Source organism: Peromyscus leucopus, chromosome 12, assembly GCF_004664715.2.
Source record: "Peromyscus leucopus breed LL Stock chromosome 12, UCI_PerLeu_2.1, whole genome shotgun sequence".
Lineage (NCBI taxonomy): Eukaryota > Metazoa > Chordata > Mammalia > Rodentia > Cricetidae > Peromyscus > Peromyscus leucopus.
In genome coordinates this window covers 79,705,288-79,726,932 of record NC_051073.1, presented here as the reverse complement: position 1 = coordinate 79,726,932, position 21,645 = coordinate 79,705,288, and the positions used below count along the sequence as shown (strand labels likewise).

The 21,645-nt window shown below is 45.2% G+C and overlaps 1 protein-coding gene across 1 annotated transcript in view; it reads left to right on the top strand.

The window, feature by feature from the left end:
- Window positions 1-292: 292 nt before the first annotated feature.
- Crkl (CRK like proto-oncogene, adaptor protein) overlaps window positions 293-21,645 on the top strand; it is a 33,972-nt gene continuing 12,619 nt past the window's right edge. The window contains exons 1-2 of the mRNA XM_028856688.2: window positions 293-1,072; window positions 17,783-18,248. Of these exons, the coding sequence (XP_028712521.1) occupies window positions 762-1,072; window positions 17,783-18,248 (777 nt within the window). The 5' untranslated portion in view covers window positions 293-761. The remainder of the gene's footprint in view (window positions 1,073-17,782; window positions 18,249-21,645) is intronic.

The window sequence follows — 21,645 nt, the reverse complement described above, 5'->3', positions numbered from 1 at the left end:
CGGGCTCCAGCTGTGTTCTTGCCAAGGGCGGGCGTCCCGGCGGCGGCGGCGGGCGTCCCGACAACAGCGGCAGGGGCCTGACGGCCGCTCTGCGGCCCAGGAAGGGCCCGGCCCACCGCCTCCCCGGCCTCCCCGGCCTCCTCCCGGAACGCGGGAGCCCGCACGAGCGGCTCCCGGCCGGACCCCCGCGAGCGCACGCCGGATTGGCTGCGCCCGGAGACGTCCAGGGGCGGGCCCCGGGGTGGGGGCCGCGCCCGGCTCCGCGCGTGCGCAGAGCGCGGGCGCCGGGCCCAGGGGGAGGGGCCCGGCGGCTTCTCCCGCGTCCGCCATTTTGTTGCTGTGGCTGTTGGGAGCGGGCTGGGTGGATCGGCCCGGGAGGCGCGACTCTTGCTGGGGAAGGCGGCTTCGTGGGACGGCCGGGGCGGGCTCGCGAGGCTGCGGAGCCGGCGGGTTCCAGGACCGAAGTCACCGGAGCCACCCCTGGGCGCGGGGCCGCTGGGAAGCCCGAGGCGGCCTCCGGCACCGCTCGGCTTCGCCCACCTCGACCCCCGGGCTTGGCCCCGTGTTCCCGGCCCGGTGCAGGCGGGCGGTGGCGGAGGATGCTGCGGGGCCCGGAGCCGGGAGGAAGGTCCTGACCCGGCCCTCTGACTGCGCCTCGAGGTGTTCCGAGAGGCCCTTCCTCGGCCCCAAAGCCGACAGCGGGTCAAGGCTTCGCGAGCAGGCGAGAGCAGCAGACGCCGCCCATCCCCGGACCCAGCACCATGTCGTCCGCCAGGTTTGATTCTGCAGACCGCTCTGCCTGGTACATGGGGCCAGTGTCTCGCCAGGAGGCGCAGACCCGTCTCCAGGGCCAGCGCCATGGCATGTTCCTAGTCCGGGACTCCTCTACCTGCCCCGGGGACTATGTACTGTCCGTGTCCGAGAACTCGCGTGTCTCGCACTACATCATCAACTCCCTGCCCAACCGCCGCTTTAAGATCGGGGACCAGGAGTTTGATCATTTGCCGGCCTTGCTGGAGTTCTACAAGATCCACTACCTGGATACTACCACCTTAATCGAACCAGCGCCCAGGTACGCGAGCTCCTGCCCTTCTCAGGCTCGGAACCTGACCCGATGCGGAGGGTCGGTCAGAGATTGAATTCTGAGGGTGGGGGAAATGGAGCTGCTTTCCCTCATTCTAAACCAGAAGACATTCGGGTTGGGAGGCCAGTGTCAGGATCTGGGTCACTGGATGAAAGGATGTATTTTATTTAGACACTTAGCGGTGATTGTATAGTTCAGATGCACCCACCGACACACATACACAGTTTTGTCACTCCAGCTGACTATAATACTAATGACTATAATAATAATATAATTAATGACATTAAAAAATTTCCTTGAGATTCTGAAGATGGCCATGGCTCTCCCTCGAAAATGCACGTGAAGTTTGTACACCATTTGAGTTTTTTGGAGCCTCAACAGCTAACTGCAGGTTAAGAACTGGTCTGCCGCCTTTGGAAAAAAATCGTTAAAACGAGTCGAAAACGTAGAAATTTCAGAATCCAATGCCGAATTTGAAGTAACCCTCCTCCCCTTTTTTTAAAAACTAGAATTACAGAGGAAAGAGAGTGAGATTATATTTGAGGAAATTTGGATTATCAGTCTCCCTCTCCTAGGGTGGGAAGTATATTTACCTTAATTCTACTTTAATTCAGTTTTAGATTTTTTTTTTTTGGTAATTTAGTGGTTTAGCATATACTTTAAAGAAACCGAAGTGGAGCTGGATGAGAGAGCTGCACACCCCCTAGGGAAGAGAGGACCTTGAATTCCAAGCCAAACTGGGCTATAGCAAGACCCTGTCTTAAAGGAAAGGAAAAGAAAGATGCTGATCACCAAGTGTTTCAAAGTACCATGCATTATTTTATAATTTGCTTTAATTTCCTCTGGTGAATATCATATCAAGTTTATAGCAAGTGATACAAATGTGAGTTGAAAAAAGTAGAGCTTTGAGATGTATTTCACTGCCTGGTTTATTTCTAAGCTGTTTTCTAAAAAGGATTGAGTACTGATTAAGACCTTTGAGGGTGAGGTGACTTCATGGAATTGCTAATGAGGTAATTTGCTCAGAACTTGAAGATGAAAAGGTACTATACTTAATTTAGGACACCTACTAAAAGTCAAAGAATTTCTTTTTTAGGATAGAAGAAACAAAGCTGTGATGGTACAAAAAGTGTACGGTTAACTACCCAAATCAGTGGAGTTTTAAACAATAGAGAAGGGGCTAGGCTTGACAGCTTAGTGAGGGAAGGTGTTTGCAAGGAAAGCTTGATGACCGAGTGTGGTCCCTAAACCGTACAAATGTGGAAGGAGAAGCAGCTCTACAGCGTTGTCCTTTATCCTCAGTACTGCACCACCTCTGGGAAACATGAAGGTGCTAGTAGATGCTGGCAGGTGCTATCACCTTTCCTAATTTCAGTGTAGGAGCTTGTATAAACTTAGGAAGTATAATGTTTGGTAATATATTTAAGTAAATTACTTATCTAATTTGTGAAAGTGGATTATATTATTGACTTCAGGCCTTTATTAAAATATGCTTGCAACAATGTAACAGGTGTTGGAGAAAACCTAAGTTAATTATTAGATTCCCCTGAGGAGGAAAAATGTGTATTGCAGTGGCTTCCTCTTGTTTACAAAATGTAATTGGACTTCATATGTCTTCTCAGGTACCAGTTTTCTGTATTACCAATGTAATTTTCTGAAATTTTCCTTAGCTCTACTTGACACACATTCGTATCTTTTATGTTACACTAAATTTCCAAATGAAAACCATAACCAAGTCATAATTATTTCTAACATAACTGTTCTTCTTATAACTGCAAAGGCATTATAAATTTTAGAATAGATGGCAATGTCCCTTGAGAGATACTCTTTTAATATCTCAAAACTTAAATATAACTACTGATATTTTCTTGACTTGATAAATTGAGGGGAAAACCACAAGTATCTGTACAAACACATACTTAACAAAATAACAGAAATATTCGTGTAAGTTTTAATTTGTCTCTGCAAATGATCACGTGGCCTTAGCTGGTATTTCTAACTACCTTCCTCCACTACCCATTCTGCACTTCCTCCATCCTCAGCAGGTCTTGACTTTTCCTGGAGGAAACCACACCTTCCTTCCTGAAGGGTCTGTGCCCTTTGTCATCCTTCCTGGATCAGGCTGTTGTCATTTCCCATTGACTTTAATCACAGGACTTGGTGGCACCAAGAGACCCTAAAGGATCTCCTGCACTGCAGACATAATCTGTCCTCCTCCACTGGGAGAAGCAATCCAATTTCCCCTTGGTAATCTGGATCAGTCACCCCTCTTAATATTGGTGTGTCTTTCCTAGTCTGTTGGCTTAAGGGCATCAGAAGCCCACAGTGGCCAGGGGAAGTCAGCTTCCAACCCAGTGGAATGTTGCTGTGTCTCCTGACAGGAGAGCTTCTCCATCTAGAACCTAAACTTCTAGGCCAGCAGAACTTAAGGTTGCAGGAACAGGAAGCAAAAAATGTTCCTCACTATCACCTAAGGGAGATAGTGAGTGGAACCATTTCCTCTTCCACCCCTTGATTCCTGGACCTGTGGATCTTGGCTAGGGGAGAAACTGTACCATATATTGGATGCTGATTCAAAGCATATAGTGCCTTAAGGAGAGCCTGCCCCAACTCTCCAGGGTGCTGCCACCTAATTGGTGCTGTAGTTACGTCTTTAAAAGGTCCTTCCAGCTTCCTGTCAGGCCAGAGGCTTCAGGATGGTGAAGACTAGTGGTGAGACCAGTGGATTCCTTGATTGTTGGCTTACTGTTGCATGTCTCTGGCGTGAAGTGAGTTCTTTGGTCAGAAGCAATACTGTGTGGAATACCATGTTGGTGGATCAGACATTCTATCAGTCCACAGATGGTGGTTTTGGCTGAAGCATTAAGTGTGGGAAAGGGAAATCCATAACCAGAATAAGTATCTCCTGAAGCTTATTACAATGCTTTGTCCTTTCCACAGAGGAAGTGGCCAGTGTAGTCAACCCGCCACCAGGTTGCTTAGCTGGTCACTCCAGGGAATGGTGCCGTATCTAGGGCTCAGTGTTGGTCTCTGCTGTTGGCCGATCTGGCACTGTAGCCAGGTCAGCCTTGGTGAGTGGATATCCATGTTGTTGGGCCCATGCATAACCACCACCTCTACCACTATGACCACTTTGTGGGCCAGTGACAGGAAGGCTGGGGGAAAAGACTGTCTACAGAATGGGTCATCTTACCTACTTGATTATTGAACTCCTCCACTGAAAAAGAAAAAAAAAAAAAAAAGAACTCCTCCACTGTAGAAGTCACCTTCTGATGAGCATTTACCTGGGAAACAAATATCTTCACATTCTTTGTCCATTTGGAGAGATCTCTCCACATCTTCCCAGATGTCTTTTCTCACCAGTTTCCCAATCACTCTTTCCAAGCCCCTGATCATCCAGCCAGAATGTTGGCTAAAACCCATGAATCAGTGAACAGTCACACATCTGGCCATTTCTTCTTCCAAACAAAATGTATGACCATGTGTACTGCCTGAATTGCCATGAGTTGTGCCCATAGTGAAGATTTGTGTCTTTCAGGGTTGTCTCAGAAAGGGCTGTAATGCTGCAGCTGTCAACTTCTGGGTGGTGCCTGGTGCCTTCATGATGTACAGAACCGTCAGTAAACCATGCCCTAGTCTTCTCTTCCTCAGTCAACTAATCATAGGGCACACCCCATGAGGCTGCAGGTGCATGCTTGGAAGCAGATGGCATTTATAATGGGCGTAGTAAACCATAGACATTTGGGGCAACTTTGTCAAGTAACTTGCTTGTGTCTTCAGAACCTGCCTGGGACCGATCATGTATATACCAATTCCATTTTTATAGCTTGATAGGTCAGATAATACCCAGGTCATGATGGGCAGCTCAGGTCACGTGGTAACCTGGTGGCCCATTATAAAACTTTCAGTTTCCACTTAGGCACAATAGCAGGCGCGAAGAACTATCTTTCAGAGGGAGAATAATTGTCTGCGGATGATGATAGAAGCCTTGCTCAAAATCTCAAAGGTTTCTCTGTGATTCAGCTATAGGGACCTGCCAAAGGCTCCAACCAGCATCCCTATCTGTCACTGACACCCCAAGTACCATTGGGTCTGCTGGATCATTTGGTCCAAGTGGTAGAGCAGCCTGTGCAGCAGCCTGGACCTGCTGAAGAGCCTCCTCCTGTTCCACATCCCACACAAAGCTAGCAGCTTTCTGAGTCACTTAGTATATGGGCCGGTTATAACACACCCAAGTAGGGAATGTGCTGTCTCCAGAATTCTAATGGGCCCACTAAACATTGTGTTTATTTCTTGGTGGTGGGAGGGGCCAGATGCAATACCTTGTCCTTCACCTTAGAAGAAATATCTCTGCATGCCCCATACCACTGAACTCCTAAGAATTTCACTCAGGTAGTAAGTAGGCCCTTGAAATTTTGGTTGGATTTTCTTATCTGATGTGCATGTGTTAACAAGAAGTCTAAACCTCTTGCTCACATGGTCCAGTCCGCATAGTGTCATCAATATAGTGAACCGATGTGATATTTTGTTGAAGAGATCCCTTCAAATGAAATGACACAAGGCTGCAAAGTTAATATATCCTAATAAAGTAAAACTGTAAATGTATACTGCTGGCCTTGCCAACTGAAAGCAAATTGCTTCTTGTTGGTCCTTATAGACAGGTACAAGAAAAAGGCATTTGCTAGATCAGTAGCTGCATGTCATGTACTAGGAGATGTGTTAAATTGCTTTAGTAAGGACACCACATCTGGTACCGCAGTTGCAATTGAAGTCACAACTTGATGAGTTTTTCATAGTCAATTGTCATTCTCCACAATCCATCCGTCTTCTACACTGGCCAGATAGGAGAGTTACAGGGAGATGTGGTGGAACCACAATGCCTGCCTGCATCTTCAAGTCCTTGACAGTGGCACTGATTTCTGCAATTCCTCCAGGATGTGATACTGTTTTTTGTTTTGTTTGTTTTGTTTTTGAGACAGGGTTTCTCTATGTAGCTTTGGAACCTTTCCTGGAACTCACTCTGTAGCCATGCTGGCCTCGAACTCACAGAGATCCACCTGCCTCTGCCTCTCAAGTGTTGGGATTAAAGGTGTGCGCCACCACCATCCGGTTGTGATCCTCTTTTTGATTCACTATTTTCCCAGGCAGAGACAACTCGGATGTTTCATGTAGCCTTTCCAATCATAATAGCCCTCATTCCACAGGACAGGGAGCCAATGTGAGAATTCTGACAACAGCTTCTAAGTGTATCGATCCCAATTATACATTTTGTGACTGCTTTAATAACCATAGGATGAGTTCTGTGAGACAGACTTTAGCCAAAACTCCATTAATTCCCTGATCTCCATAAGCTCCTACTTTAAATGGAGGACCACAGTGTTTCTTGGGGTTTCCCAGAATCAGTGTTAATTCAGAACCAGTATACAGTAGACACCGGAAAAGTCTGATTGTTTTATTTTTTTTTCCCAGTGTAGATCCTAACAGTAAAACTCTTAGGTGTTTTATCAAAAGTCCTCCCGCGGGAACTGGTTGTCCTTCATTCATTTTGGGTCTGCAAAACCGGCTCATCTGGAAATTGGTTCATGGACTGAGATTCCCTTTTTCTTTCTTTCTTTTTTTTTTTTTTTTTTTTTTTTGGTTTTTCGAGACGGGGTTTCTCTGCGTAGTTTTGCGCCTTTCCTGGAGCTCACTTGGTAGCCCAGGCTGGCCTCGAACTCACAGAGATCCGCCTGCCTCTGCCTCTGATGCTGGGATTAAAGGCGTGCGCCACCACCGCCCGGCCAGATTCCCTTTTTCAATGATCAGATCTAACATTCATTTGTTTGAGGATTTTTTCTGCTTATACAGACCAAACAAACATGCAGTAGACTTCTGTTTTAGGGTTTCAATGCTGTGAAGAGACACCATGACCATGACAACTCTTACAAAGGAAAACATTTAATTGGGGCAGCCTCACAGGTTCAGAGGTTTAGTCCATTATCATCATGGTGGAAGCATGGTAGCATGCAGTCAGATACGGTGCTGGAGAAGGAGCTGAGAGTTCTACATCTGGATCGGCAGGCAGCAGGAAGAAAGTGAGTGATATTTGGCCTGGTTATGAGACCTCAAAGCCACCCTCAGTGACATACTTCTTCCAACAAAGCCACACGTACTCCAGCAAGATCATACCTCCTAATCCACTCCCTGTGGGGACTATTTTATTTCAAACCACTACATTCCTCTCCCTGGCCCCCATAGGCTTGTAGACATATCACAATACAGAAATTCATTAAGTCCAACTTTAAAAGTCTGTATAGTCTATGAAAGTCCAAAGTCTCTTCTGAGACTCATGCAATCTCTTAACTGTAATCCTGTAGATGTAACCAACCGTCTTATTAAGTAAGAAACACAACCGGGCGGTGGTGGCGCACCCCTTTAATCCCAGCACTCGGGAGGCAGAGCCAGGTGGATCTCTGTGAGTTCGAGGCCAGCCTGGGCTACCAAGTGAGTTCCAGGAAAGGCGCAAAGCTACACAGAGAAACCCTGCTCGAAAAATCAAAAAAAAAAAAAAAAGAAACACAGAACCAAATGTAAAAGAGAAAGCCAGAAGTCAGAGCTCAGAGCTAAAATCTCACCCTTCCTCCTGTGGTCCTAGCTCTCGAAAAGAGCTATTTCCTGTGTGTATGTCTTTTCATAGTCTTTTGTTCTGCCTTCTCATTGGTTGTAAACCCAAACACATGACTGCCTGTCACTGTCTGTATGTACAGCCCCCCAGGTCTTAAAGGCATATTCCAATGCTGGCTGTATCCCTGAACACACAGAGATCTACCTAGCTCTTCTACCAAGTGCTGGGATTAAAGGCGTGTGCCCCGCCACCGCCACGCCACTACCACACACACCCATCACCACCACGCTCTTGCTATGGCTCTAATAGCTCTGACCCCCAGGCAACTTATTTATTAACATACAATCAAAATCACATTTCACTACAATTAGAATACCACCACATAATCCCCTATAAAATCAAAATAAAAAAGCAAATCACATACTTCAGCATATAATGGCACAGATACACATTGCTGTTCCAAAATGGAGGAAAGGAGATAGCGAGGAAATACTGGACCAAAGCAAGACTGAAAAGCAGTTGGGCAATCTCTAAACTCCATGTCTGATGTCAGAGTGCTCTTCACATCACCAACTTCTTTCAGCTTATATAACTGCAACACACTTCTTCTCTTGGGCTGGTTCACCGCTCTTAGCAGCTCTCTTTGGCAGGTATCCCACAGCTCTGTCATCTCCAGCATTTTGGGGTCCCCAGGCAATCCAGGCTTCACCTTCACAGCTTCGTGAAATGATCTCTCTAGCCTCCATGCATGGACACCCCTGACACATGCATGCTTTAGAGGCTTTCCTTAGTCATGGAGGGAGATTCCATAATGCCTTCTTCTATCCTTGACTCTAAAGCCAGAACATGTGCTGAAGCTGCAAGTTCTACTGCTTGCTGGGGCTGAACATGACCCCCTCATTCAATTACATCTTCACCAGCTTTCTGTTTTAGTGTTTCCTCACTGCCTAAGCTTGACTGTCCACGGCTTCTTATTTCATGCTGGGAAACACCATGATTGATTAACCAGTACCAAAGTTGATAAGAATGACTTTGCCTGTGCTGCCCATTATGGTTCAGCCATTATGGACTTGGCTTTGTCTACGCTCTCTATACTGTGACTGTGATCACCTCACCTTTAGTGATTCATGCTGCTGCCACCTGCCTGCACTTTGAGGCCCCATTAAACCCATTGCATGGTCCAGCTTTATGTTCCTTCCATCATTATCCTCACCCCTAAGATCCATTCGCACCTTCCCCAACTTCTGCTTGAATGACAGGGTCATAGCACTGGAATGTTGAAGTTTCTAAGCGTGCCCTGGAAGAGAACTTCTCACCAGCAGCCACAGAGCTCAAGATACTCTATGGAAAATCATCACACTGAACCCTCATGATAAGGTTGGCATAATTACAACTAAATTAAAGTCCCAGCCTCAGAAGGTGCTGGAAGTTAAAGTAAGGGCATTGAACTAGAAAAGAGGGACCCTGTATCTTGGAATGGAGATGTATAGGAGACCCTATTGAACTGAGAACTTGAACCCTCAGACTCTCAAGGTTATCTCACCCGAGGAAGAAGTCTCTCCACCCCAGCAGATATACTCCACCCCCAACCCCTGAAATATTGCCTTTTCCAGCTTTGACTGAGGAAATTAATCCTTCAATGTCTGCTAAACCAGCAGTGACTTTCTCTGAAGGAAATGCCAGACAAGGCAAGGCAACACTGATGTCCCTCAGGGCCCACCTACAGTTGCCTCTAGACCTCAACCAGAATAAAGGCTAAGCAGGCTCCTCAAGGGGAGGGATAAAGTGCAGTCCTGAGTAGTATGCTATACTACTAACAGCTTAATGAGTTTGCTAATTCATTCAAGCAGAAGTCTGGGGAAGGTGCAGGAATGGATCTTAGGGGTAGGATAATGATGGAAGGAACGTAAAGCTGGACCAGGCCGAGTTTATTGATATGGATCAATTTAGTATTTTTCAACAATTTAATCCATGTAAACAATGAATCTTGATCATGTCCACCCCAACCCTCCCCATCCCCAGAGATGCCCCCCCCAGTCCTCTCATGTTTGTGTTGTGACATGATGGAGTGCAGTCGTGCTGCAGTGGCACACTCACTGACTGTGTTGAGCTGATGTGTGCGGGTGAGCACAGCCGGTGAGTTCCCGAGTGCATCAGAACCAGCACTTCACAGCCTCCCCATGTCCGGCTCTTTTCTCTTCTGTGACCCTCTTCCTTCATGCCACAGTTTCACCAGTGGCACATTCTACCTAGAACGTAGGTATTGTAGCTTACAGAGTTCACCACTGTAGCATCCAGGAGGAATTTGCAGATCAGTTTCAGCTTGATTTTTCTATTTACTACAATGAAAAGGTACCTTCAGCAATAGGGTTTACCATCTAGCTGTGGAAGGTAGTGGTGAACAATGAATAGCCTATGTCTTGGGGGTGCCTCCTAGGCCTCCTAGACCATAACTCACAAGGAATCAGCTCTGGCACTGAGATTCTCATTTAATAACTCAATGTCTCTTGGAGCAGCATTGTCCTCACATGCATGGTATATGTTCAGCTCCTTTTAAAACTTAGTATTTTTGTTTTGTTTGAGGCAGGGCTCATATGTAGCCCGCCTGGGCTCAAATCACTGGTCTGTCTGCCTCTTTCTCTGAAGTGCAGGGATTAATGACACGTACCATCGTGCCAGCCAAAACTCCTTTCAAGAAATATTATTTATTAATTTAAAAATGATTTATGTGTATGGGTATTTTCTGCATTTACCAGTGCACCATGTTGATGAGTGCCTGTGGCAGCCAGCAGAGGATGTGAAATCCCTAGAACTGGAGTTACAGACAGTTAGGAGCCACCATGTGGCGCTGGGAATCTAAAGAGCAGCCAGTGCTCTAAACTCAGACCCATCTGTAATTCCAGTTCCAGGGCATCTGAACCCTTCTGGCCTCTGCAGACGCTACATGCATGTGGTACATGGACATGTATGCAGGCAAAACACACATCCACATCAAGTAAAAATAAATGAATCTTTTATTGTTTTTAATTATGCCCATACTATGGGTGTGTGCTGTGGACTGCAAACTGCAACAAACCCTTTCCTCCCCACGTTGCTCTGGTCATAGTGTATCACAGCAACAGAACTCCTAAGCACATGGGGACTGGAGTTTTCAGGTGGTTTTTAGCCTCTGTGTGGGTGCCTGCTATCAAACCTGGACCCTTTGCAAAAGCAGCAAATGCGTTTAAGCTGACTCATTTCTCCAGCCCAAGAATCTGTTAGTGTCCATGTGATATGTCTGTGTGAGTGTGTCCTGGTGTGTGCGGAGGTCAGAGGACAGTTAGAGGGAATTCATTCTTTTCACCATGGGATCAAATTCCAGTGATCAGGGTTGGACACAAGTACTTTTACCCACTTACCCACTTACATCTCACTGACCGAAAGGAGCATGTGTTTTATGTGTATGAAAGTTTTACCTGTATGTATGTGCATTATATGTATGCCTAGTACTCCTGGAGGCCAGCAGAGGGGATGGATCCCTTGGAACTGGACTTGTAGACAGTTGTGAGCTGCCATTTGAGAGCTGGGAACTGGAGTCAAGTCTGAGAGACCAGCTTCTCTTGGTGTGAGCCATCTTTCTAGCACCTGTAAACTGTTCTTGATCATGGTGTTTTATCCACAACAGAAAGTAATCAATGCAAATACGAGGAGTTCACTAGAGCACTTGCTCTGAAACATAGGACTTTCATTCAAATCCCTAGAACTCATAAAAATCTGGGGGCCATGCACACCATTAATCCCAGTACTTGGGAAGCGGAGGCTGGTCCACATAACAAGTTCCACGGCAGCCAAAAACTTCATAAGAAAATAGTAAGACCTTCTCAGAAGGGGGGCATGGCTATATGTGCCTGTAACCCCAGCATTTGGTGTGCAGAGGACAGGTGGGTCCTTGAAAGCTTGCTATCTATCCTGCTATCCTAGCCAAAAAATGGTAGCTCTAGTTCACCGAGAGACCCTGTCTCAAGGTGAGATATCTAATGTATATCTAATTGGTTGCTCTGGCTTTTCATGTGTACACATGGGTGCTTACCCACATACTCACATGTATACACCATACATAATAAGATACATACATACAAATAAGATAAAAAGCAATAATTTTAAGACTAATGAGTGCCACAATGCCTCGCATAAAAACATAAAAACCATTTGTAGCCTGCAGACCCCAAAGTCTGTATTGTCGGATACTTCACAAGAAGTTTTGCTCTCTCTGGAGTCCTGCAGCAGAGCTTCTGTTCTTTGGAGCCAATGCTGTCTTGGCGGGGCGGGGGGGGTGGTCTACTAAGCCCATCTCAAGCACAGTCTTGGAAGGGCTGGTGCTGTTGGTTGGTTGTCTTTTTTGGCATCACATCTGTGTACATTGCTTTTCCATTGCTGTGACTAGATACCTGACAAGGAACAGCTTAGGGAGGAGACTCAGTCACCACGGGCCGGGGAAGCGGGTACCAGGGGCTTGTGCAGGGAGTAGACAGGATGTGGACCAGGCTGTCAAACTGGAGGATGTGCTGCTGGCAACCCAGGTCCCAAGCACATGAGCCTGTGGGGACGTGTCCCATTGAAAAGACTGTTCACCCTTTCTGTAGAATGCTCCTGAGTTCTATCAACCCTGCCCCGACACACAATAATTATGCTTTGTGCTAAGTTATTCCGGCTCTGTCTCTAAATTAGGATCTTCAAAAACAAAAGGTTGTTTGTTCATATTTTTTGGTCTCATAAATGCTTAATACATCCTAGGGTTAGTGGCTATCTGGTACATGGATTTATTGTTTTTGGGTCCACAGTGAAGGTGTAATGGTGCCCTCCTGATCTGTGGTGTTTAACTGTTTGGAGTGATGTTGTTTATTTGTTCCTTTATTTTGAGACGGGCTCTCTCTCTCTGTGTTAGCCTTGGCTAGCAAACACCCTTGGATGAGACCTGAAAGAGGACTTACTATGCTGTAAAGTAAAATCCGTATGGTACAACACCAACCTTGGAATAGAATCTCTGCGGTTCTTTGAAATAGGAACAGGGATATGCTTTTAAGGTGTATGTGCATGCCACACAAGAGAGTTTGCCTATCAGGAGTTGTTGTGGATGTCTCAAATGCATTGACATAAATTCTTTACCTAAAAGATACAGTTTGTTCTGAAGCTAATTATCTCAGAGGCAGTGAGTGAGGACTTACATAGATTTTTCTGGATGGAAATCTATACCCTGTTGTGTATATCGCTCTTAATGTAGGTGTCAGAATCTGTGCCTCTGGATTGTTGTCGTTATTAAGTCTGTCACCAAGACTACAAACCACAAGCTTGGTGGTATATGCCTGCAGTTCCAGCATTTGGGAACTGGAAGCAGGAGAGCGGTAAGCTAAAGGCCAACCTGGGCTACACATAGTGAGACCATCTTTAAAAAGAAAGTTTTTGGGGCTAGGGAGATGGCTCAGCTTTTTAGAGTACTTGTTACTCTTACAGAGGGTCTGGGTTCAATTCCCAACACCCACATGGTGGCTCATAATCATCCATAACTTGAATTCCAGGGGCTCTGACTCTTTCTGGCCTCTGAAGTGCTAGGTATGCAAGTGCACAGACAGACATGCAGGCGAAATACTCATACACATAAAATAAAACAAGTCTTTAAAAACCAAAAAGCTTGAGGCTTCAGCAGTGGTCCCTCAGTTAAAAGCGCCCTGCTGTTCCTTCAGAAGTCCCAGGTTTGGTTCCAGGACACTCGAGGCAGCTCACTTCTAACTTAAGCCCCAGGGTATCTGATGTCCTCTTCCAGCCTCCCCAGATACTTACGGTTCATGTGCACATGCCCATACACATATACATAATTAACCATGAGGGTAAACCTTTAAAAATAAACAAAAGACTTTGCTAAACTTTTCCATGAGTAAATATTAACTTTTTCTTATGCTTACTGCTCCCATTGTCCTTTTTTAGGTGGATTGATATTAAGCCATTTGCTCTTGATTAGTAAGAAACAAGGGGTGTTTTTTTTCGTTTTGTTTTTAAATTTAAGTAGTTATTTGTATTAGAAAGTTATTTTTGCCAATTATGTAAGATGCCTTTTGAAAAACAATGTAGTAGCCTGTACCAAGAACCATAAAAAAGTTCAGTTCTGGCCAGGTGGTGGTGGCTCACACCTTTAATCCCAGCGCTTGGGAGGCAGGGTGAGGCAGACTCTGAGTTCAAGACCAGCTTGGTCTACAAAAGAGTTCCAGGACAGCCAGGGCTGTTACACAGAAAACAAAACAAGTTCAGTTCTTTACCTTTGGGCATTTATAGAAAGTCTAATGTTGAGAAAATATACCTAATGGAAGAGTGTGTGTATAGCACTCTAAAAATCACAGGTTCAGATCCCAGCACCAAGAAAAAGAGAAAAGAAACCAAAACTATACTCAAAGGGGCCCACAACATTGAGGAAGCTTGGAGCCAGAGAGACAGCTCAACAGCGTAGAGTACATGTTGCTCTTGCAGAGGATCTGGGGAAAATTAGAAAAAAAACTAATATCCAGGGTTGCTTCATTGAGTAGCCTTACAGAATAAAATATCCTGCCAGAAAAGGTAATCATGAAGCATGCAGAAACACCCTTGCTGACATTAAGTATAGAAATTCTCATAGGTAGGTATATACAGGACTTGAAGAAAGCCATAAACTATCTGGGCATGGTAGCACACCTTTAATCCCAGCACTGGTAAGGCAGAAGCAGGTGGATCTCTGTGAGTTTGAGGCCAGCCTGGTCTACAGAGTGAGTTCCCGATAGTGCTACATAGAGAGACTCTCTCAAAAACAAAACAAAAAGTTTCAAAGGCCAGCAAGATGTCTCAGTGGGTAAAGTTGCTTGTCATCAAACCTGACAAGCGGAGTTTAACCTCTGGAATCTACTGGTAGAAAGGGGAGACTGACTCCTGCACGTTGTCCTTTGACCTCCGTGTGCACTTCCAGGAATGAGTGAGCACCCCAAAATACACACTAAAATAAACAACATAAAAACATGTCAGGGTAGCTATAGGGAATGTTACTTAGGTCACTAATCAGAGGAAAGAAAGAAAATGAGCATTAGATAAGTGAAGATAAAATAAATTAGAATAATACATGAATGATTAAACCAGTAAACCCATATCCCTCAGGACAGTGCTAGAATGGGCACGGTGATGGTCTTGCTGCTGAAGCCATCTCCTAAGGAGGTGTGGACCCTGATTAAAACTGAGATTCTTTTCAATCTGGTAGATTCTGTGCTTCAGGAAAAATTGGGAAAGGTAGTGGTAAGCGGTTTCTCCCCAGATTTGGCACATTGGCATATTTTCGGAATATTTCCTGGGTGAAGAGAGACTTCCGTACTAGTTTTTCATAAGCTGTTACTGAAGAGCAGATATTATGTTTCTCAAACCTGTTTGTTTTCCTTAACTGGTGCTGGGGAGAGAACCCAGGGCTTTGTGCTACCATGTGACTGAACTACACTCCCAGCTGGGACTCTGGACGTGCATTCTCCACAGCAAATACATGTTGACTATGTAAACCCAGTGTAGTGGGGCTGATGGTTGTGAATTTTGCAGTACAACTTTTATTTTAATGGTTAGGTGATAATTCTTGTTAAAGATAGAATTTGGGATCCTTTAAAAATTTGGCAAGCGCTGAGTGATGGTGGCACACGCCTTTAATCCCAGCACTTGGGAGGCAGAGGCAGGCGGATCTCTGTGAGTTCGAGACCAACCTGGTCTACAGAGTGAGATCCAGGACAGGCACCAAAACTACACAGAGAGGGGGCTGGAGAGATAGCTCAGCGGTTAAGAGCACTGGCTGTTCTTCCAGAGGTCCTGAGTTCAATTCCAGCAACCACATGGTGGTTCACAACCATCCATAATAAGAGCTGGTGCCCTCTTCTGGCCACAGGTGTATGTGCAGACAGAACACTGTATACATGATAAATAAATAAATCTTTACAAAAAAAAAAAAAAAAAAAAACTACACAGAGAAACCCTGTCACAAGAAAAAAAAAAAAAAAAAAAAAAACATTGGCAAGCATGTAAGCCCTTTGCTTGGGTATGTATTCATATGTGTACATGTGAATGTGTGTAAGTACATGTGTATGCTTACATGTGAGGGCCAAAGGTTGACAGTGAGTGTGTTCCTCAGAAATTGCTCTTCAGGGCTGAAGAGATGGCTGTCTTAGTTAATTTTCTATGCAGTGATAAGACACCTTGGCAAAGGGGACTTAGAGAAGAAAATGTATATTGGGGCTCGTGGTCTCACAGGACTCCAGTCCATGACCATTGTGGGGGAGCATGGCAGCAGCTTATATTCTGAATCACAGGCACAAGCCAGGGGGAGGGGGGGAGGGAGAGATGGATGACTGGAAGGGCATCGGCCTTTTCGAATCTTTTCTAGCAAGGCCACACCTCCTGATCCTTCCAAAAGGTTCCACCAACTGAACTATTCAAACACATGAGCCTATAGGGGCCATTCTCATTTAAATCACTACAGTGTCTCAGCAGTTAAGAGGACCCAGATTTGAGTCTCAGCACCCACATAGTGTCTCAAAACAGTCTGTAACTCCAGTCTTGGGGAATCTGACATCTGGCTTCTGTGACACAGCACACAATGGTATATACAGACATACATGCAGACAAAACACCCATGCAAATGATGAAATGTTTTAAAAAAATCACTTTCCACCTTTTGTTTTAACTTACTTATTTTGCAGGGTTTGGGGCACAATTGCCACAGCACACATGTGAAGTCAAAGGGTCAGGATTTCAGTCAGGGTCTCTCTCGTTTTTGCTGTTTCAGAGAGTGTTCCAGACTAGTTAGCCCTAAAGCTTCTAGGTGACTCTTGCCTTGGCTCTCATCTCATTCTAGGAGTGCTGGGGTTACAGGTGCCACCACATCCAGCTTTTCACGAGACTCTCGCGGATCAAACTCAGAGCGCAAGCTTGTACAGCCAACACCTTTCCCCACTGAGTAACTTCCCTGGCCCTCTACCTTCCTTTTTGAGACAGGGTCTCTTACCAAGCCTGCTGGCTGGCACAGAACTTCCCCGCCTTGGCTTCCCCTGTGCCGGCCGACCCTACAGGTACTTCAGGCCATGCGTGACCTTTCACTTAGGCACTTAGAGGTTTGAAACTCAGTTATTTGTGTCATAATCACTTCAATGACCATCTCTCCACCCCGTCTTTCTTTCTTTCTTTTTATTGTTGTTCTTTGTTTTGTTCTTCCGGTGAAACTTCCTTAAAACAGTAAAAACAAAAGAACTGTGGAGGACTGTTTGGAAAGTAGTTCAACTTGAATTTTAAAACTTGGACTAAAAGAGAATGTTTTGGATTTTGTTTCGTTTGTTAGAGACAGCTCAGACCCAGGCCTTGTTTACAGTAGGCGAGTACTGCCCTTCCCTCCCTCTCAGTCCTTTTCTTTCTGAGCCAGGACTCATTTCAGCTCTGGTGGATGACCTGGAACTTGCTCTATAGGTCACACTGGCCCGGAACTTAGAGATCTGTCTGCCTCTGCCTTCCTGGGGATGGGTTAAAGGCGTGTGCACCACAGTCAGTCACACACACATCCCATCTTACTACACACTTGACTTCTTTTTCTGTGTTTTGTTTTGTTTGTTTTTTAGTTTTATCAAGCTGGGGAGGAGGTACAGACATGTATGTGGTCAGAGGATAACTGTGTGGAGTTGGTTCTCTCCAGCATTCACATTGATTGGGAGCTCAAGTTCGGGTCATAAGGTGTGCACAGTAAACATACTGCCGAGCCAGCTAAGTGGCCGTGGTGTTCACAGATGGAGAGTGTGAGAGAATGTGTCTGTGATGGTTGTGATGAATTCAGATCAGTTATCTGGAAACACAACCTTCTCGAAACCCATTGTGGTGATGGTGCATGTGACCTTGTGCACACATGACACAGAGTCTATTTAAGGTTTAGAAAGTACAGCCAGAGTGTGCAGTGACAAACATGCTTAATTACTGAGAGTACAGTGAAGGGGGGTAGAGAAGGGGTGATAGAGTGAGGACGTCTGTCCAGTATAGAATAAGATAAGACTCTTCTTCAGAAATAATTCTGTTTCTCTCTTAAGGTATCCAAGTCCACCCATGGGTTCTGTCTCAGCACCCAACTTGTCTGCAGCAGAAGAAAATGTGGAGTATGTACGGACTCTCTATGACTTTCCTGGGAATGATGCTGAAGACCTACCCTTTAAGAAGGGTGAGATTCTAGTGATAATAGAAAAGCCTGAAGAACAGTGGTGGAGTGCTCGGAACAAGGATGGCCGGGTTGGAATGATTCCTGTCCCTTACGTTGAAAAGCTTGTGAGGTCCTCACCACATGGAAAGCATGGAAATAGGAATTCTAACAGTTATGGCATCCCAGAACCTGCTCACGCGTACGCTCAACCTCAGACCACAACTCCTCTACCTACAGTTGCCAGTACTCCTGGGGCAGCCATCAACCCTTTGCCATCCACACAGAATGGACCTGTCTTTGCAAAAGCAATCCAGAAGAGAGTACCGTGTGCTTATGACAAGACCGCCTTGGCACTGGAGGTAAACCTTATCAAGACTGGCCTTTGCAGAGCATGGGTTTCATTTTTAATTTGAAGTTAGCTATCCATTTAAAGTGACTTGTGTTCTTGGGAATTAGACGGGGGTTCAGAGGATGCAACTATTAATGTCTTGTCCTTGCCTAGTCGTCATTTCAGTCCAGGTACCCAGCCTGCTTGTTCTCCTTTCTGCTCCCAAAGCCTCATAGGTAGTTGGTTTTCTTTCCAGCAGGGAAAATGATAATTAGAAAGACCCATTACCTATGAGCAAAATTAGCATTCAGAGGTACAGTAATACTTGTATAAATCCATATCTCCAACATTGTAATTAAGGAGCAATACAAATAAAATGTCTTAAAATTTAGCTAGGTAGAGAAATGAGTTTAAAATATATTGGCCCTTGCTTGTTACAGATTCTGTAGATGTATGAAATAGAACTTGAACTGTCACTGTCATTTTGGTTTTTGGGGACAGGATTTCTCTGTGTAGTCCTGGTGGTCCTGGAACTTGTTCTGTAGCCCAGGCTGACCTCAGACTCAGGAGATCTGCCTGGCTCTGCCTCCCGAGTGCTGGGATTAAAAGGTGTGCATCACCACTGTCTGATTTAGAAATAGAATTTCGAGGGACAGTTCTTGGGCAAACATGTATTGCTTAGTATTTCTTTTTTGCTTGTTTAAGTGCTGGCATTAAAGGCATGCACTACCACGCCCGCTTGTTCTGTTTTAAGATAGTCTTACATAGCTGAGGCGAAGCAGTACCCCAGATCCTCCTAGCTCTGCTTTCCAAGTGCTGGATTACAAGCGTGCTACCACTCTTAGGAAAAAATAGATGGGCTTAGGGGTCTTTTGCCTTTGCACATAAGTGTAAGGGTGTACATGTATGTGTGTACACAGGTGTGAAGACAGCTTCGTGTGCTGTTCTCGGCCATCTTAGTTTTTGAGAAAAAGTCTTTCACTGGCTGGAACCCCCCAATTAGGCTAGACTGGCTGGCCAGTGGGTCCTGGAATTTACCTGTTTTCTGCCTCCTCTGTGCTAGAATTCAGTGCATCATCACCATACCCAGCTTTTTTATGTGGGTTCTGGACATCAAACTCAGATCCTCATGCTTGCAAGACAAGTAAGTACTTTACCAGCTGAGCTACTGTCCTAGCCTTGGGTAGCCTGCAGTTATGTAGACCAGGCTATCCTCAAACATTGGCCAGCACTCCTACCTCTGAACACTAATCCCACGGTGGGCCTAGGCTAAGAGAAGAATGAGTAACAGACAGATCTGAAAAATAAAGTAGGTTTTAGAATATATTTTGGTTAATTTTTTTTTTACTAAGATGTAAAGTACATACAGTGAGGTAATTTCTGAATAGTATTTGATAATGTGGAATTGTGTACCACAAACCTCTACTCTTTCAGCTCTGTCCTTATTTGTAAAATGCAAATAACTCTGTTATACCATCCTCAGTACACTGTTTTGAACCCAGTAACGGTATTTGTGAAAATGCTTTGCAAACCACAGAGTGCTGTGTAAGTATCACTGGGATTATAGTTGTGTCCTTGTTTAGTGTCATCACATTGCATGTGTTAGAAAAACTAACATGAAGGTCGTTGACTATTTTTGTGTATTTACCCAGAGGTGGGAATAAGAGATGTTGAGAGAAAGCCCAGGTGTCCTACAGGAAAATGAAGTAAAGGAATAGAACTGACTGCTTTGAAAACAGGATGGAACCCACAGTGCCTAGAGTTGAGGCTGCCCTTCAGTTCTTTTGTTGTTGTTTTTCTCTTTTCTTTTTTTCCTTAAGAAATTTTCTATTCACTTTACATACCAGCCACAGATTCCCCCCTCTTCCTCTTCCAACCCCCTGTTGTTTTTCAAGGGGGTTTTTTTCTTTTGTAGCCCTGACTGTCCTGGAACTGGCTGTGGGAGACCAGGCTGATCTTGAACTCACTGAGATCTAATTAATACCTGTCTCTGCCTCCCAAGTGCTGGATTAAAGACGTGCACCACCACTGCCTGGGTAGCTTCAGTCCTTGTTTCTCCTATATCTGCATATAGAGAGCACATATATTGTGAATACAAATAAAAATTAGCTATAGGGTTAGAGAGATTGTTCAGCACTTAAAAGCACATATTGGCCTTGTAGGGTACTGGAATTAAGTTCTTAGCATCCACATTGGGCAGCTCACAGTGGTTTGTAATTCTAGCTTCACGGGGATCCAGTGTCTCTGGCTTCTTCAGGCATCTGCATATACACACCCATATTAACTATAATTCATTTATATGTAACTTTCTACTAATTATCCAGTTGTCTTTGGACCAGGAATAATATCTAAGTGAGTTACACTTGAAAATGTGTTTCAGGGTCAGTGACTTATGTATCTCTTCTTTTGGCTGGAAGGAAGAGTGAGTACCTGCAGCTTACATCAGGGACCAGGATTGAGGAGGGATCCAGTTGGAAAGAAACCAGAGTAAGGGCCAGGCAAAGTGGCCCTTGCCTATAATCCCAGCACTCACTCAAGAGGCGGAGGCAGGAGGAATGGGGGGTTTGAAGTCTAGCTGATCAGACTTCTACTACCATGAAACAAGTGTGCTCTCTCCCTCCCTCTCCCCTTTTTTCTGTCTCTTCTGTCTCTCTGCTCTGTCCTCTCTCTGTTCTCTCTCTCCTCTCTCTCACACACACACACACACACACACACACACACCTCTTACTTATTAGAGATGGGATCTCATTATGTAGCTCTGCCTGTCTAGAACTTGTTACATAGACCAGACTGAACTCAAAGATATCCCCCCTGCCTTTGCTGCCCAAGTGCTGAGATTAAAGACGTGTGCTACCATACCTGGCTCTATTTTTATATTATTTTAGTGTTTTATGTGTATGGTATTTTGCCTATATGTCTCCTTTACATATGTCTGTGCACCATGTAAGTGCCCTCAGAAGCCAGAAGAAGGTGTTGGATCCCCTGGAATTAGATTATAGGTGATTGTGAGCCACCATGTAGGTGCTAAGAACTCAACCCCAGTCCTCTAGAAGAGCACCATCTCTCCATCCTCCATCTACCCCTCTTGACTTTCACACCTCACCCTTGGATGCTTTGGGCTCTTAATACCTTCCAACTTGGTTCGGGTGTGGTAGCACATACTTACAATCCCAGTACTAGAGAGGTAGAGGCAGGATTAGGAACCAAGCAAAAACACTAGGAGACCCTGACTAAGAAACAAAACAAAACGAAATACCATCCTGTTTGCCTTGTGGTTTCAGCCTGTTGAGGTAGTTGTCATCTCAGATGTAGGACTCAGGATACATAGGGTGAAAGCTTTCAGGCACTCTTTTATTGAACTCTGATTCTGGTTTTCTGTGTGTGTGTGTGTCGCGCGCACGCGCGCGCGCGCGCGTTCTAGACAGGAT